Source organism: Oncorhynchus gorbuscha, linkage group LG14, assembly GCF_021184085.1.
Source record: "Oncorhynchus gorbuscha isolate QuinsamMale2020 ecotype Even-year linkage group LG14, OgorEven_v1.0, whole genome shotgun sequence".
Lineage (NCBI taxonomy): Eukaryota > Metazoa > Chordata > Actinopteri > Salmoniformes > Salmonidae > Oncorhynchus > Oncorhynchus gorbuscha.
This window is the reverse complement of record NC_060186.1, coordinates 50,195,400-50,208,251: the sequence shown is the minus strand read 5'-3', so window position 1 is coordinate 50,208,251 and position 12,852 is coordinate 50,195,400. Positions and strand designations below refer to the sequence as shown.

Below are 12,852 nucleotides of genomic sequence, written 5' to 3'. Positions count from 1 at the left end.
TTTCAGTTTGCTGCAGCTCACGACTGGAACGAGTGGCAACACACTCAAACTGGACAGTTTTATCTCAATCTCTTAATTAAAAAACTCAAACATGGACACTCTTACTGACAGTTGTGGCTGCTTTGCGTGATGTATTGTTGTCTCTACCTTCTTGCCCTTTGTGCTGTTGTCTGTGCCCTATAATGTTTGTACCATGTTTTGTGCTGCTGCCATGTTATGCTGCTACCATGTTGTTGTCATGTGTTGCTACCATGCTGTGTTGCTGCCATGCTATGTTATCTTAGGTCTCCCTTTATGTAGTGTTGTGTGTTGTCTCGTCGTGGTGTATATATGTTTATTTATTTATTTTTAAATCCCAGCCGCTGTCCCCGCAGGAGGCCTTTGGTAGGCAGTCATTGTGAGTTTGTTCTTAACTGACTTGCCTAGTTAAATACAAAATAAATGTTTTTTTTACAAAGCAGCCAACAAGTGCTCAGCATATGTGGGAACTCCTTCAAGACTTGGAAAAGCATTCCCCATGAAGCTGGTTAAGATAATGCCGAGAGTGTGCAAAGCTGTCAAGGCAAAGGGTGGCTACTTTGGAGAATCTCAAATATAACACTTTTTTTTTGGTTACTACATGATACCATATGTGTTATTTCCTAGTTTTGATGTCTTGACTTACTATACAATGCAGAACAACCCTTGAATGAGTTGGTGTGTCTAAACTTTTGACTGGCACTGTATACGTAATGTCAGTTCAACATTTAACACGTGTCTGATAATGCCCGTGAAACTCATCATAGCTCAGCGTAACGCTGACTAGTAGGTCAGCATTAACAAAACGTTCACCTAACCCGAGACTCATTTTCCTTCCACTGCTTTCTCTGGTCCAGATTTCTTCACAGGCTCCGACTCCATCCAGGGTACGTGGTGTAAGGACATCCTGCAGACCATCATGAACTTTACTCCTCACAACTGGGCCTCTCACACCCTGAGCTGTTTCCCCGCTCCTCTTCAGGTACAGAGAGAGAGAGCGAATCAATTTGGGCTTATTTCTACAGGGGGCAGCCATAGGATTCTCTCAGTCAATAATTCTCTATTTCAAACGCAACATATCACGACGGTACCGCCCCAACCCGGCTAAAGTGAATATGTTATATTAATGGTACCTACACACAGACTGAGCCCATTCATATTTTTCAGATGACAGACTGACACAAAGTCCCAGTGGAACATATGAATATTTATCATTTTACACAGAAGGAAAGGAGGGAAAAAAAGACATCTGTGTGCGTGTTCCCTCAGGCGTTCTTCAAGCAGAACAACGTTCCCCAGGAGAGCCGCTTCAACCTGAAGAAGAACGTGGAGGAGGAATACAGGAAGTGGAAGAGCATGACCAACGAGAACGACATCATCACCCACTTCTCCATGCAGGGATCGCCGCCCCTCTTCCTGTGTCTGCTGTGGAAGATGCTGCTGGAGACTGACAAAATCAACCAGATCGGCTTCAGGTACACCACAAAGTATTCACTACTTTTCTATTCTACGGTTGCACGACACTTAACCATTTATGAAATGTATTCGACAGGGACAGCGCACATGAATCAACGTTTCCGATTCAACATCAGGCTATCAGTTCCTGTTTTAACGGTAGCAGGGCCACGTCCTGTGGATTTCTTCTCATTATCCTGCTGATTTTATATGGTCATTAATAAATATTATAAGGTAACCTGGGACTGTTTTTAAGGAGGTCAACATTCTGATTGGCTGAGCCCTGTGAATGTTAAGTGGGTGGGGAACAGAGGGGGTGTGGCTTCTCTGGGCTGCAGCTGCTCCTTCTCCAGACAGAGGGCAGTTGTGTGGATGGAGATGCCTGACCCCACACACACGTCCCACTTGTCATTCTAATCACGAGCGCTGAGAGATGATGATCTTTACACTCCCCGCACGCTCCGACAGCACCAATACAGCTCTGCTGCCGCTATCATCTCATCTTTTAATTTATTTCACTGAGCCCCCACCCCCCCCCCCAGACACAGTCTGTACCAGCAAGGCAGTTTTTAAAGTGCTTTCTGAAGCAGAAGTTGTGGCGACTGCCTGACAACCTGTAGCCAGTGCCGAGCTGCTAAAGTGCTGTTGCTGATTCCATCTTTGTGTGGAAATCAGCACAGCCTCAACCCGCAATCCGGCTCAAGGGATTGGTTGTATGTGCTATCTGCTCTCTCTGCAGGCCAGGGGTTTGAGGCGATTGTAGTGCAGAGCTCTTCTAATTATCACCAGGCGGGAGGGGTGAAATGGCTGTGAAGGGCTGCTGTTTGCGTAACCCTTCGGAGGGAGTCTCTGTAAAGGTTCTTAAACACTCAATGACTCTCTCCCAAGCACCTTCTATACCCCTCTCTCTCTCTCCCTGACACTTTCTTTCAAACTCTCCCTCTTTCTCTCTCCATGTCTTGTCTGTAGGAAAGAATCTATGGCCTCTCCCCAACAGAGTTTGAGTGTGAGGAATGCGAATAGCCTTGTCTACTGTAAACCTGCCTCCGGCTCTTTACGTCACTACCCAGTCGAGAGTGATGGCTTTCCTTGAGTAGGCAGTCATGCACCGCACACCACCATTTGTAATATGATTTACCGCCAGTGAAAGGTATTTTGCAACGGGGCTTTTAAGTGACTAAGGACTTTGCTTTTGCGGTAACTGGCTGCTGTTAATGACAGCCTGTTAACGCAACCGAGCCGGTACAGTAAAACTGCTCTCCTTCTGTCCTCTAAATAGGGCCTGTGCTAGGAAGCCAGAGTCTGGGGGATTGGGAGAGAGCAGTGGTGGTGGTTGTGGTACGGCCAGGTGGGGTGGTAGGAAGGCTGCCACAGGGGGCCACTACCACTGGGAACGGCTACTGTGGGCCCTAGGCTTGGCTCTCAGCTTCTGGATGCTGTTGAAAGGAACACACTGAAGCAGATGGTGTCAGAAGGCTGTTTGCTGGTTGTTGTTTGTGTTGATTGCTGTAAAGGGTGTTGATGGTGTTTGAGAACAGCTTTGCATTGAATCATGAAGTAATTGTGTTATTGACAGATGGCCTTTTTGAATTAAGAGGAATAAATGCTCGCTCGTTATAAAGACTCATGGTAAACAAGCAATGGTACTGTACATTGTCAATTTGACATGTGCGTGACTGTGCAGGTGTCTGTGTGTTGTGACACAAGGCCATCCTCCTAACCCAACGTGTGTCCTGTCTTGCCCCAGGGTTCTGGAGAGGATCGGGGCACGGGCACTGGTGGCCCATGTCAGGACGTTTGCAGACTTCCTGGTCTATGAGTTCTCCACGTCGGCCGGTGGCCAGCAGCTCAACAAGTGTATCGAGATCCTCAACGACATGGTGTGGAAGTACAACATTGTCACGCTGGACAGACTCATCCTGTGCCTGGTAAGGATGAGATGAAACTATGGGCCAGTCATATGGTTCACCTCAAATGAAGCCTTTGAAAGCTTCAATCACATTATGAATAATTACGTTTTCAGATCACAGACATTTAATATCTCATTGTTCAATATGAAACTGGTTGAGGTGTTCGATAACAATGTTTAGTTCCCTACTAATCTCTCGTTCCCATCGCTTCCCTCGCTCTGATCTCCCTCTCCAGGCCATGAGGAGTCATGAGGGTAACGAGGCCCAGGTCTGCTACTTCATTATTCAGCTCCTCCTCCTCAAGCCCAACGACTTCCGCAATCGCGTCTCTGACTTCGTGAAGGAGAACGCCCCCGAGCACTGGCTGCAGAGCGACTGGCACACCAAGCACATGACCTACCACAAGGTACCGTACTGGCCCCCGACCCTGGAGCTCTGACTGACAGCTCCAGCACGGAAAGAGCAGCTCTGCCCCAAAGACAGTCTGAAAGGAACCAGAGAGGGGCTCAAGGCGATACGAATGGAAATGTCAACGGGAGGCCACTATAGATCAGCCTGCACCGTTGCCTGTTGACATTTGGCCCTTTTTTAAATGTCACATTTACATTGGCTGGGCTGGGATCTCAACTGAGCTTTCTGTGGTGTTAGCTGTGTTAAGTCTCCATCTGTTCTGCTGTGGTGATTGACCTCCACTCACTGTTTCACGGCTCCCAAGCTTGCTCTTTCATTAAAGCTTGCAGGTGATACAGTTCCATTTGACTTGGACTCTTGTTTTCTTCCCTATTGTAACAGAAATACCCGGAGAAGCTGTACTTTGAGGGATTGGCCGAGCAGGTGAACCCGCCCATGCAGCAGCAGTCCCACTACCTGCCCATCTACTTTGGTAACGTCTGCCTGCGCTTCCTGCCCGTCTTTGACATCGTCATCCACCGCTTCCTGGAGCTGCTGCCTGTCTCCAAGTCACTGGAGACCTTACTGGACCACCTGGGAGGACTCTACAAGTTCCACGGTGAGGAGAGGGTACAAGACCATGGGGACGAGTTCTGGTCTGTTGCTTTGATTGGCCATACAGCCTGGAGGTATACGGACATCACGAAAGAGCCCCCGATAGACCCCCTTTATGAGTCAATGTTACACTTGCACTTGAAACATTTGGAATGATGTTATGCGACGAGGTCAGTTCAGATGGACAGTCTAATTGAATTTTGTGTTTCTCTGTGTCGTCTCCAGACCGCCCGGTGACCTACCTGTACAACACGCTCCACTATTACGAGCGTCACCTGCGCGACCGCACCAACCTGAAGAGGAAGCTGGTGCACGCCATCATGAGCTCTCTGAAGGACAACCGGGCGCCAGGCTGGTGCCTGAGTGAGACCTACATCAAGTGTGGCATGAACCCCCGCGAAGACAACGTCTGGATCCCCGATGACACCTACTACTGCAAGCTCATCGGACGCCTCGTCGACAATATCCTTTGCTGCAGTTTGTTCCCGAGCACATTTGACCTGTCAATCATTATCAGACAGTTTTCTATGTCTCTGTCCTGCTGTGGGGATGTTCAGACCGATGACAGTAGTCTCACGACATCTACGAGGGAGTAGTTGACGTGCTGGGTTGCTAGGTCTTTCCTAGAATTAAAGTCTATGATGTGTTCACACACTGTTGTGTAGCTGGTGTATCATCCTTGACCTGCTGTCTCACCGATGGCTGGCAAGTCCCCCGGGCCGTTCCCAAACTGTGACTGGAGGTTCAACGAGTTCCCCAACCCGGCCGCCCACGCTCTCCACGTCACCTGCGTGGAGCTGATGGCCCTGGCAGTGCCCGGCAAGGACGTGGGCAACGCCCTGCTCAGCGTCGTCCTCAAGAGGTCAGAATGGGGTCATAGATCAAACGGGGGGCAGTAAGCAGCCAATTAGAGGGGAGATTGTAAAGTCTCTATGCTATGTAAACAAGCACAGTCTTGTGTGCTCTCGTGACGCACGTGTAAATGTGTTCATTTTTATGCGGAAGTTCTTGTGCGAGGAATGGACGATGAGTCATCTCAAAGTGGTGCTGAATCAATGCAATGTGTTAGCTTTCTGCAGAGCTCAGTTAGACCAGTGTGCCCCTCTGCATGACAGCGTCTGTATCTGTATGTTGTTGTGATTGATTGTCCTCCTGATGTCATGTGACCTCCCTCACAGCCAACCGCTGGTGCCTCGGGAGAACATCACCGCCTGGATGAACGCCATCGGCCTGGTGATCACCGCCTTGCCTGTAAGACTCCTTCCTCTCTGTTCACACACACATATCAGTTACATATCAGCAACTTATTGCGCCAGAAATCTCAAGTTCACGGCACACAGCAAACCTGTTTTTTCCATTCGCGTGGTCAAGTTTCCACTATCCATGAAAAACGAGGTTCATAAATTGTTGTTCTTACTGCTCACAGTGTAATTCTGCGCAGCCAGACAGTAGTGACAGCTTTACCCAAATAAACATCCATTTCATCCTTCAGCCGTCCTGCAGACTCCAGAGAACTGTCTGAGGTCTGACAAGTCAGCTAAACGGTATGCGTGTCTGTCTGCCTGTCTCTCTCCTCTCTCTAGGAGCCTTACTGGGTGGTCTTGCAGGACCGTATCGTGAGTGTGCTGGGCAGTCCGTGCTTCACCACAGAGACTGAGTGGGTGGGTTACCCCTTCGCGCTGCTGGACTTCACCGCCTGCCACCAGTCCTACTCTGAGATGTACTGCAGCTACGTGTTGGCCCTGGCCCACGCCGTGTGGCACCACTCCAGCATCGGACAGCTCTCCCTCATCCCCAAGTAAGAACCAACATTAGTCCCCCGATTTAGCTGTTCTCCAGCCTTCTAGTCTTGGTCCACCAGCAGTCCCCTGATTAGCTGTTCTCCAGACTTCTAGTCCTGGTCCACCAGCAGTCCCCTGATTAGCTGTTCTCCAGCCTTCTAGTCCTGGTCCACCAGCAGTCCCCTGATTAGCTGTTCTCCAGCCTTCTAGTCCTGGTCCACCAGCAGTCCCCTGATTAGCTGTTCTCCAGCCTTCTAGTCCTGGTCCAACAGCAGTCCCCTGATTAGCTGTTCTCCAGCCTTCTAGTCCTGGTCCACCAGCAGTCCCCTGATTAGCTGTTCTCCAGCCTTCTAGTCCTGGTCCACCAGCAGTCCCCTGATGAGCTGTTCTCCAGCCTTCTAGTCCTGGTCCACCAGCAGTCCCCTGATTAGCTATTCTCCAGCCTTCTAGTCCTGGTCCACCGGCATCTCACTGTGGTAGAGTGGTCGAGGAAAGTGTTAATTCATTAGTAGGTGAACGGAAGAGTGTTCTCCCCTCAATAGCCACCTTTCAGCGAGGATACTCATGTATATCCTACCGCGAGAATATTTTTTACATTTGCCACACCCACATTGAATCAACTTTTGTTTTGTCAGAGGAGAAAACATGCCCTCTTTAAAATAAAATAAAACAATAAGTAGCATATCGTTTCTATCTATAACATATCTGGAACAACTAACCTCATTTGTTTCCATCACTTTCCACATTTATATTGGGATCAGCCCTGTAAATGTAATTTTCCTAACGACGCGGAGAAGGACCCATCTCAATTCAAGCAAGCGTATTTTTGTCCATGTTCACTCTCAGCGACTCTTCTCGATTAACTTTGACCTTCAAAGGAAGGGATAGAGGACGCAGGAGGTGAGCAAATCTAATTGACAAAAGGCCATTTACTTTCAAATGACTGAAGGGAAGTGAACAAGTGTACAATTTGGGAGGAAAGAGCCCCTCTTGCCTCCCTCCATCCCCACCATCTTGTCTCCTCCCTCGGCCCAAGCTGCTCACTCCTGACTTATATCAGATGGGGTTTTGTTAAGAATTTGTCTGCTTCAAGCCTACCCTGTGTTTTATCTGGACACAGTGGGATAGTCCTGCTGCCTCCCAGCTCAGGCTTCGCAAAGTAGGCCTTCTCATCTAGCCTGGGAATATCTTCCCCTATAACACTGTGTTCAGGCTTCTCAAAGTAGGCCTTCTCATCTAGCCTGGGAATATCTTCCCCTATAACACTGTGTTCAGGCTTCGCAAAGTAGGCCTTCTCATCTAGCCTGGGAATATCTTCCCCTATAACACTGTGTTCAGGCTTTGCTGGACTTCAAGCCCAAATAGTTATGCTCCCTGATGTGTCAGCAAGTGCCCTTGTGCTCCTGTGTGTCTGCTGGACTGTCATGTGAAATGACAGCAGAGCCCTGGCCTGCTGGGATTACATTACAATGAAGCAGATGGAAATGCCTTGGGATGAGACCGAGAAGTACAGTACACTATGTACTGGGCTGGCTACAGCTTTCTGACATTATTTGATGCTACTGTTTAAGATTAGTAATGTGCCCGTAAATTGGACTGGGCACGGGGATTCTAATTTCAGGAATTGGTGCATATATGCCTTCATACTCTTTGGTCCAATAAAATTTCTGTACATGTTCTACTTGCATAGTATCTCAGATTTCACTGATGATTAAATATTGTAACCTTTTATCCCCAATTTTGTAATATCCAATTGTCAGTTAGTCTTTTCCCATCGCCCCACGGCCTCGCGGGAGAAGTGAAAGTTGCGAGCCACATGTCCCGCTGAAACGCGACCCTGCCAAGCCACACCCGCTCTAGCCGGAAAGCCAGCCGCACCAATGTGTCGGAGGATACACCGTCCAGCTGGCGACTGGTGTCAGCTTGCAGGCGCCCAGCCCGCCACAAGGAGTCGCTAGAGCGCAATCGGACACGGATATCCATGGCCGGCCGAACCCTCCCCTAACCCGGATGACGCTGGGCCAAATGTGCGCCGCCTCATGGGTCTAACGGTCATGGCTGGCTGTTACACAGTCTGGGATCGAACCCGGGGCTGTAGTGACCCCCTAGAGCGCTGTGCCACTCTGGAGGCCCAATATTGTTTATCTTTGAGATTGAATTTGAAAAGCAACCAGAAATACTACGAAAGCAATTTATATTCAAAAGCTCATCAGTATGAGTGGGCAAGATATATACGATGACCTCTCCTTGCCAGACAGTCATTACCTTTGTGACGGCTCTCAGCCTGTGTTAGTGTGGAAGCGCTATCACATTATTGCGACGGGCAGGTTGCTGCTATCCCCAAGCTCTCTTCATCATTGTGGACCGTGACGCGTAGGAGATCTCAGCAGGCGTCACAGCGTTCTGACAACCGAGCCCGGTGACGAGACGCACCGCCTATGGCTCAGGCAGCCGAGTGGGTACGCCTCACGCTGAAGCTTCTGGAACACAGATCACACATGACAAGATCCCAGTGGGATCCATCTTGTCGTCTACAAACACAGAGGCTTTGGTCCTGCTGTACCTGGTTTATATTCCACTGTCTGTTCATTCAGAAAAGCCCCGTCAATTATCATTCAAGTTCAGTGCCTCCACTGTCTTCCCTCCATTTGCATACAGCTCTCGCAGTTAGAGCCTTAGTCACTTTTGAACATCGGGTGCTTGGTTTTACAAATCACTTTATTTCATTTCTGGGGAGATTTTTCAGTCCTTTTCTCCTCCATCCCAGCATGTCTTTGAACGAGCGCAGTCAGTCTTCTATTCAGTCTGTCTCTTTACGAGAAGTGTAACATTCTCTCCCCTCCCTCCCCAGGTTCCTGTCTGAGGTGCTGAAGCCCATAGTAAAGACAGAGTTCCAGCTCCTCTATGTGTACCACCTAGTGGGGCCCTTCCTCCAGCGCTTCCAACAGGAGAGGACCCGCTGCATGCTGGAGGTACTGACTACTCCTGTCATTATATACCCCCCCTCCTCTCCTCCATCTCCCAGTACAACCCTATTACACCATACAATCCCACACAAAAGGCCTGTCAATTAAATTCCCTTTCACACTCCCTTGACCATTAAAGAGGATAGAACTGATTGTGTGTGTGTGTGTGTGTGTGTGTGTGTGTGTGTGTGTGTGTGTGTGTGTGTGTGTGTGTGTGTGTGTGTGTGTGTGTGTGTGTGTGTGTGTGTGTGTGTGTGTGTGTGTGTGTGTGTGTGTGTGAAAATGGACAATAGCTGGTTAGGTGGCTCACTGAGAAATCCTGTTATTTGTGGAGAGGGAGAGTGAAGGTCCTTGGTCTCCTCTCCCAAGAGGCAGTGGCTCTGTGCTGTGGCTTCCCATGGACAGCTCTAATGAATCTGCAGTTCTGCTGTTGACCAGCCTGCCACCCCCCTGGAGCGGCTCTGACCAAACCATTCACCATTAATCAATGACTGATTTTTGTCTGTGCCTTTTCTTAACGAACTACGCATTTATGTGTGTGTGTGTGTCGTGAATATCTGTTCTGAAATAGCCATTCATTCTGTTTTTCAGTCTGGCTTTGTGTTAATCAGATGTGTGACCCACCATTCACCATTAATCAATGACTGATTTTTGTCTGTGCCTTTTCTTAACGAACTACGCATTTATGTGTGTGTGTGTGTCGTGAACTGCAGATTGGAGTGGCGTTCTATGAGATGCTGCAGGCTGTGGACCAGCACAGTCAACACCTGTCCTACATGGATCCTATCTGTGACTTCCTCTACCACATCAAGTACATGTTCACCGGGGACAGCGTCAAAGACCAGGTTCGAGAAATACTCAGGGGTTAATGTTCTTCGCCACTGGTGTTCAGATGAAGGGATTGAAATGTTCTGTAATTTTGTTGTGTTACAACCTGAATTCAAAATGGAGTCAATTGATAAGAGAGAGAACATGTTTTTGAAATGTTTGCACATTCTTTTTAAAATTATTTTTAAAATTCTTCAAGCTCTGTCAAGTTGGTTGTTGTTCAAAAAGAGCCAAGTCTTGCCATAGATTTTCAAGGAGACATAAGTCAAACTGTAACTCCGCCACTTGGGAACATTCAATGTGGTCTTGGTAAGCAACTCCAGTGTATATTTGGCCTTGTGTTTCCTGCTGAAAGGTGAATTTGTCTCCCAGCGTCTGCCGGAAAGCAGACTGAAGCAGGTTTTCCTCTGGTTTTCCTCCAGAAAAGATAAAGCATTGGATTTGCTCCAAACAACTCTTTGTGTTCAGGACATAAATTACATTTCTTTGCCACATTTCTTGCAGATTTACTTAAGTGTCTTTTTGCATTCAGAAAGCATGTTTTGGAATATATTTTTTTCTCTTTACCACTAGATGCCCTTCTTTGTGAGGCATTGGATAACCGCCCTGGTCTTTGTGGTTGAATTTGTGGTTGAAATTCACTGCTTGACTAAGGGGCCTTTACAGATAGTGTGTGGGGGTACAGAGATGGGGGCTGTCATTTAAAAAAATCATGTTAAGCATTATTATTGCACACGAGTCCATGCAACGTATTATGTGACTTGTTAAGCACATTTTTAGTCCTGAACTTATAAAGACTTGCCATAACAACTACTTATTGAACTACTTATTGACTCAAGACATTTCACATTTTCGTTTTTTATGAATTTGTAAACATTTTTAAAAACATAATTCCACTTTCACATTATTGGGGTACTGTGTGTAGGCCAGTGACACAAAATCTCAATAATCTACTTTAAATTCTGGCTGTAACACAACAAAAAGTCAACAGGTGTGAATACTTTCTGAAGGCACTGTACATTTTATAGTCACTATGCTTCATCAGTTGGGCTACAGGCGATAATGTTTATTGCTAATAGCACATCCTGATAATACAGACCGTGCTTAGGCTATAAGATTGTTCCAATGTTTTTTACTGAATTATTACAAATATGTTACTGGGCCCATTTCTGGAGGTGGAAATTATATTTAAGATGGTGTCAGCAGCATTTTATTTTCCTGTCCTTTTAAAAGGTCACCTGAACTGATCTTCTCAGTCTTTCTACAATAAAAGGACCCCCGGACCCCATAAGCCATGCGCCTGGAATTGTTCAAATCGCAGTTTAATACATGTACAAAATGATCCTCTTTCCCTAAAAGCATGTTGGTCGTGACTTTCCTACATGAAAAGGGGAGGTTCACTTGGCCCCAGACAATCGATCTGAGATTGACTTAAGTTTCAGTTGTGGGATGTTTTTGTTGCTTTAGCCCCTAAATAATGTGTACTTTATGCCTTTCCTCAACGTTTGCTCACTTGGTTTTCTGTCATGTCCTGCATTGGTATTCTGCCTCTCCTCCTCCTAATTATATCAACACACCCTGAATTTGAAATTCTAATTAGTTTGTCCTCCAAACATTCCCACTTTTACTTTTGAAGTCACTTGCTGCACGTCCCGCTTCATTTCGGGGTCTGAGGCTGAAGTTGGCTTCTCTCCTCAGTAGTAGTAGTAGTACAGAAGAGTTGAGTTGAATTCTCCTCCCAGCTTATCCCTTGTCTCCCCTAGTGTTGTCTAATGGTGTGTGTGTGTGTGTGTGTGTATTCCCAGGTGGAGAAAATCATCCTGACCCTGCGTCCGGCCATGAAGCTCCGTCTGCGTTTCATCACCCACACCAGCAAGATGGAGCCTGCAGCCGCCAGCGTTCCCCAGCCCTCCTCCTCTGTGTCCTCACCCGCCCCACAGAGCAACCCTGGCCCCTCCAACCTCCCCCTGTCTGGGGCCCAGTAAAACACATACACCAAGGAAGGAGTCTGTCAGCCCCATGGCTGTGGTCCCACTGTCACCAGCTGGAGTATTGAGATGGACACACTCCACGAATGTTTAGGTCAGGGTCGAGACAGACAAGATGACCCCGAGAGTCTGGTCTCTTGAGGCTGACATTGCAACACCCCAATGCTGTGGTGTGTTCCAAAGCTTTAAACAGCCATTCAGTCCCGAAAAGCAGCATAGAAGAAAACAGACATGAACTGTTACACAACAGACATGACCTTTTTATAACCTTTAGCTTTGTAGTGCTTTTTATTGTTGAGTGTATTGGAAAAAGACAAGTGTTTCTGCAATCATTGGTCTGCTGGAGTATGTATATAAAAGGAGTTGGTGGCGGCTCATTCTGTTGTTGCTCTCCCTTTGTCATAACATGAGATGGTCCAGTGCCTTGCGACTCCCCACTTAATCATGAGAGGCGATTTATGTTGTGTTTTTCACACAAAGTAAAGAAACAATAAAAACGTCTTTAGTATTCTGTGTTGGTTTGTCGTCTTGTCTGATCCCCTGCTATTCTGCTCTGTCGAGAGGACCTGTATTCTGTCCGCTCAGGACCTCCGCCAGGTTTCTGAATGTTGTTATGGCTGCACAAACACTTAAGGTCAGAACAGGGTCAACAACTCCCAACTCTTTAAACACAAACTGGACTGGAGGTGCTTAAAACACTATCTCTACATGGTGTGAAAACATGAGCATGGATTTTTAATGAGGACGGGTTGACAGGCTCAGAGGAGCGTTTCCTAACCCCCCCCCCCTTCCCATTTAGTTTTTTTTTGCCCTAGCACTACACAGCTGATTCAAATAAGCAAAGCTTGACGAGTTTGTAATTTGAATCAGCTGTGTAGTGCAAGGGGAAGGGGCAGGACTG

The 12,852-nt window shown here is 47.4% G+C and overlaps 1 protein-coding gene across 4 annotated transcripts in view; it reads left to right on the top strand.

Annotated features, from left to right (window-relative positions):
* Window positions 1-12,459, top strand: part of med23 (mediator complex subunit 23) — a 29,365-nt gene extending 16,906 nt beyond the window's left edge. For 2 of the 4 annotated variants that reach the window (XM_046298314.1, XM_046298316.1), the window contains 12 exons: window positions 876-1,000; window positions 1,288-1,505; window positions 3,221-3,401; window positions 3,619-3,789; window positions 4,176-4,392; window positions 4,614-4,850; window positions 5,085-5,250; window positions 5,567-5,639; window positions 5,972-6,186; window positions 9,021-9,141; window positions 9,849-9,980; window positions 11,769-12,459. In XM_046298314.1, the coding sequence (XP_046154270.1) occupies window positions 876-1,000; window positions 1,288-1,505; window positions 3,221-3,401; window positions 3,619-3,789; window positions 4,176-4,392; window positions 4,614-4,850; window positions 5,085-5,250; window positions 5,567-5,639; window positions 5,972-6,186; window positions 9,021-9,141; window positions 9,849-9,980; window positions 11,769-11,948 (2,036 nt within the window). In that variant the 3' untranslated portion in view covers window positions 11,949-12,459. The remainder of the gene's footprint in view (window positions 1-875; window positions 1,001-1,287; window positions 1,506-3,220; window positions 3,402-3,618; window positions 3,790-4,175; window positions 4,393-4,613; window positions 4,851-5,084; window positions 5,251-5,566; window positions 5,640-5,971; window positions 6,187-9,020; window positions 9,142-9,848; window positions 9,981-11,768) is intronic. The other 2 variants (XM_046298315.1, XM_046298317.1) reach the window with 1 other exon arrangement.
* Window positions 12,460-12,852: the final 393 nt, after the last annotated feature.